General features: G+C 42.1%; 1 protein-coding gene across 1 annotated transcript; it reads left to right on the forward strand.

The window, feature by feature from the left end:
* Window positions 1,988-2,547, forward strand: LOC107633184. Its single transcript, XM_016336821.1, has 2 exons — window positions 1,988-2,425; window positions 2,530-2,547. The coding sequence occupies exons 1-2, from the start codon at window positions 1,988-1,990 to the stop codon at window positions 2,545-2,547; spliced, it is 456 nt and encodes a 151-aa protein (XP_016192307.1).

A 5,437-nucleotide genomic window follows, 5' to 3' on the forward strand; every position in this document is an offset into this window, starting at 1 on the left:
CACTTTGGCACGTAGTCAACCGCTAACAGGATATACAGATACCCACTGGAGTTGGAAAACGGTCCCATAGAGTCAATGCCCCATACATCAAATATCTCACAGATTACATAGGTTGCTGAGGTATCTCATCCCTTTGCGATGTGCTTCCCGACTTCTGACACTGATGGCAAGACACACAGAACCGGTTAGCATCCTTGAATAAGGTTGGCCACCAGAATCCACAATCCAACACCTTTTTAGCGGTCCTTTGTGGGCCAAAGTGGCCACCACATTCGGATGAATGGCAAGCCTCAAGAATGGGTTGGATTTCAGACTCCGGGACATATCTTCGAATTATTTGGTCCACTTCCCTCTTCCACAAGTGAGGGTCATCCCAAATATAGTATTTGGAATCACTCCTCAACTTATCCCTTTGGTGTTTAGAAAAGTTAGGAGGGAAGAGTTTTGCAACCAAGTAGTTCGCCATTGGGGCAAACCAAGGAAAGCTATCCGACACAGCATGCAAACTATCTAATGGGAATGAGTCATTGATCGGAAACGGATCAAATTTTAAATTTCAATGCGGCTTAAATGATCCGCAACCAAGTTTTGAGATCCACTCCGGTCCCTAATCTCAATGTCGAATTCTTGCAAAAGCAAGATCCAACGTTTGAGTCTAGGCTTTGACTCATTCTTTGTCAATAAGTACTTAAAAGCTGCATGATTCGTGTATACCACTATCTTTGATCCTGGCAAATAAGATCTGAATTTATCTAAAGCATGAACAATAGCTAGGAGTTCCTTTTCAGTAGTGGTATTGTTGGATTGTGCTGCATCCAGTGTTTTAGAAGAGTAAGCAATGACATAAGGGAGTTTACCATCGCGCTGTGCAAGCGCGGCACCTATAGCATGGTTTGACGCATCGCACATTATCTCAAATGGCAACGTCCAGTTGGGGCCTCGCACAATCGGTGTTGTGGTAAGAGCTCTCCTTAGCTCTTCAAAAGCTTTCACACATTCAATGTCAAACTCAAAGTCCACATCTTTTTGGAGTAGGCGCGACAATGGCAAGGCAATCTTGCTGAAATCTTTAATAAAGCGCCTATAGAAACCTGCATGTCCTAAAAACGAGCGGACCTCCCTCACAGATGAGGGGTGAGGTAAAGTGGTGATAACATCGACCTTGGCCGGGTCTACAAAAATGCCTTCATGAGATATTACATGTCCTAACACTATACCTTGTCTTACCATAAAGTGACATTTTTCAAAATTTAAGACAAGGTTGGTGTTAACACATCTAGCTAAAACCTTGGCCAAGTTTTCCAAGCAACAATCAAATGAAGTTACATAAACACTGAAGTCGCCCATAAAGACTTCCAGATAATTCTCCATTAGATCAGAAAAGACACTCGTCATACACCGCTGAAAAGTAGCAGGTGCATTACATAGTCCAAATGGTATCCTTTTATAGGCAAAGGTGCCAAAAGGGCAGGTGAATGTGGTATTTTCCTGATCTTCAGGAGCAATGTGAATCTGGAAGTAACCAGTGAATCCATCAAGAAAGCAATAATCGGATTTACCCGCCAAACGGTCCAACATCTGATCGATAAAGGGTAAAGGGTAGTGGTCCTTCCTTGTAGCGGCGTTCAATCTTCTATAATCAATGCACACATGCCATGCATTTTGTACTCTCTTGGTGACCACTTCACTATCATCCTTTTTTACCGCAGTGATGCCCGATTTCTTAGGAACAACCTGGACTGGGCTCACCCACTCACTGTCAGAAATTGGGTATATGATACCCGCATCAAGTAATCTCGTGACCTCTTTCTTTACCACATCGAGGATAGTTGGGTTGAGCCTTCTTTGCGGTTGCCTAACCGGCCAAGCCACACAAAACACTTACTCCCAACCATCATATCATGGCCAAAATAATCAACCTACCCAACCTAATCCGAACCAACAATTTCAAGATCAATTAAACAGGATAGAAGGAATGCTTGCAACCATGAGTCAAGACATAACCGAATTGAAAGCCTTTAAGGAAGAAGTAAATTCTAACCTGCAAAACCAAGAAGCTGCCATCCAGAAGCTAGAAAATCAAATTGTGTATTTGTCTAAGCAAACCCCTGGGCCAAGCGTTTCTCATGCTGCCAAGACTATTGCAAGGGAAGAATGTAAGGCCATAACCCTCAGAAGTGGAAAGAATCTAAAGGAGATCTCAAAGGAAACCACAGAGGATGAAGCAAAGGAAAATGTGAGAGACAAGGAACAAGGACAATCTTTTACACCGTCTGCAACAAAAGAAAAAGAAAAGGAGGTCCTGAAGCCTTATACACCTAAAGCACCATATCCCCAACGTTTGATGAAAAGTGAAAAGGATGGCCAATTCTCCAGATTCTTGGAAATTTTCAAGAAGCTTCAAATCAACATTCCGTTTGCTGAGGCAATAGAGCAAATGCCACTCTATGCAAAATTCTTAAAGGAATTAATGACCAAGAAGAGAAGCTGGAGAAATGAGGAAACTGTGTTGTTAACTGAAGAATGCAGTGCCATCATTCAACATAAATTGCCTCAGAAATTGAAGGATCCAGGCAGTTTCCAAATCCCCTGCATCATAGGAGAAGTCATGGTGGAGAAGGCCTTGTGTGACTTAGGGGCCAGTATCAATTTGATGTCTCTAACAATGATGAGAAGAATGAAGATTGAGGAAACCAAACCAACAAGAATGGCCCTCCAATTGGCAGATCGAACTTTTAAATTCCCTCATGGGATAGTTGAGGACTTGTTGGTGAAAGTGGGAGATTTCATATTTCCTGCCGATTTTGTGGTGTTAGATATGGAGGAAGAAGCCAAAGCTTCGATAATCCTGGGAAGACCCTTCCTGGCTACTGCTGGAGCCATCATAGATGTCCAAAAGGGTGAACTCACTCTTAGACTGCATGATGAGCAATTGGTGTTTAACGTATTCAAGGCAATGAGCTATCCATCAGAATCACTAAAGGAATGCATGAGGGTGGATGTAATGGACATTGCAGTGCAAGAAGCCTTTGAGGAAACAACAAAGGAAGTGGCAGAGGAGGAGTTCACCAAGGATATTGAAGTTAGTGACATCAAGGCTGCTGAAACAACCATGCTAAGCATGCCAGAGAGTGAAAGAAGAGAAGGAAGCACCAAAACCTGAGCTCAAAGCATTGCCACCTAATCTCAAGTATGCATACTTGGGTAGTGATGAGAGCCATCCTGTTATCATTAGCTCTGCCCTGAGCCAAGAACAGGAAGAAGAATTGATCAAGGTGCTACAAACTCATCAAGATGCCATTGGATGGACCCTAGCCGATTTGAAGGGGATAAGTTCATCCATATGCATGCATAAAATCTTGTTAGAAGAGGATGCTAGACCCTCCATTCAAGCTTAGAGAAGATTGAATCCCGTCATGAAAGAAGTGGTACAAAAGGAGGTCATGAAGTTATGGCAGGCAGGGGTAATCTACCCCATTTCTGATAGCCCATGGGTTAGTCCTATCCATGTAGTTCCCAAGAAAGGTGGCATAACTGTGGTGCCAAATGAGAGGAACGAACTCATACCCACAAGAACTGTCACTGGGTGGAGGATGTGCATAGACTACAGGAAGCTCAATGAAGCCACCAGAAAGGATCATTTCCCACTCCCATTCATGGATCAGATGCTTGAAAGGCTTGCCGGACATGCTTACTATTGCTTTTTGGATGGATACTCAGGCTATAATCAGATAGTAGTTGATCCTAGAGATCAAGAGAAACATCATTTGTTTGTCCATATGGAGTTTTTGCTTATAGACGCATGCCCTTTGGATTGTGTAATGCACCTGCCACTTTCCAAAGATGCATGCTGTCCATCTTTTCGGACATGATTGAAAAATTTATTGAGGTCTTCATGGATGATTTTTCTGTGTTTAGAGATTCTTTTCCTAGCTGCCTACACCACCTTGCCTTGGTGCTTAAGAGGTGCCAAGAGACTAACCTAGTATTAAACTGGGAAAAATGTCATTTCATGGTCACAGAAGGAATAGTCCTTGGCCACAAAATCTCTAATAGAGGCATTGAGGTGGACAGAGCTAAGGTGGAACTCATTGAAAAACTACCTCCACCGAGTAATGTCAAGGCAGTTAGGAGTTTTTTGGGACATGCTGGCTTTTACAGAAGGTTTATTAGAGACTTTTCTAAAATAGCCAAACCTTTGAGTAACTTGCTTGTCTCTGATACACCCTTTGTATTTGATAAAAATTGCATGCTAGCCTATGAACTTTTGAAGCAAAAACTTTCCTCTGCACCTATCATTACCCCACCTGATTGGAACTTACCTTTTGAACTGATGTGTGATGCATCAAACCTTGCTATTGGGGTAGTGTTAGGACAAAGGAGAGACAATTTAGTACATGTGATTTACTATGCCAGTAAAGTCTTGAATGATAACCAAAGGAATTACACAACCATTGAAAAAGAACTCTTGGCAATAGTCTTTGCATTTGACAAATTTAGATCCTATCTCATTGGATCTAAAGTCATTGTCTTCACTAATCATTCAGCTTTAAAATACTTACTTGCTAAACAAGAATCCAAACCAAGACTTATTAGATGGGTTCTTTTGTTGCAGGAATTTGACATAGAAATCAAAGACAAGAAGGGTGTAGAGAACAAGGTAGCAGACCATTTATCAAGGATACCATGTGAAGAAGGAAGCGCACAAAGCACACATATAAATGAGTGTTTTCCTGATGAACAACTCATGGTAATTCACAAAGCACCCTGGTTTGCAGACATAGCAAACTTCAAGGCCACTGGGAGTTTGCCGTTGGAATTTAACAAGCATCAAAGGAAGAAATTGGTAAATGATGCCAAATACTTCATCTGGGACGAACCATACTTGTTCAAAAAATGTTCGGATGGCATACTCAGAAGATGCATATCAGAGGAAGAAGGAAGGGAAGTCTTATGGGACTGCCATGGCTCCACTTATGGAGGACATTTCGCAGGAGAAAGAACAGCAGCTAAGGTGTTGCAGTGCGGTTTTTATTGGCCCACTATCTTCAATGATGCAAAGGAACTAGTGAAGCACTGCCATGAATGCCAGAAAGCGGGGAACCTGCCAAGAAGAAATGAAATGCCACAACAATTCATTCTGGAACTTGAATTATTTGATGTATGGGGGATAGATTTCATGGGACCCTTTCCCACCTCATACTCAAATAATTACATTCTTGTGGCGGTAGACTATGTCTCCAAATGGGTTGAAGCAATAGCAACTCCAACCAATGATAATAAGGTAGTCATGAACTTCCTCAGAAAACACATTTTTTGCCGTTTTGGGGTTCCAAGAGCAATCATCAGTGATGGAGGAAGCCACTTCTGCAACAAACCATTAGAGGCATTGCTTCTAAAATATGGAGTCAAACACAAGGTAGCCACACCATACCAT

This window comes from Arachis ipaensis, chromosome B03 (genome assembly GCF_000816755.2).
Source record: "Arachis ipaensis cultivar K30076 chromosome B03, Araip1.1, whole genome shotgun sequence".
Classification (NCBI taxonomy): Eukaryota; Viridiplantae; Streptophyta; class Magnoliopsida; order Fabales; family Fabaceae; genus Arachis; species Arachis ipaensis.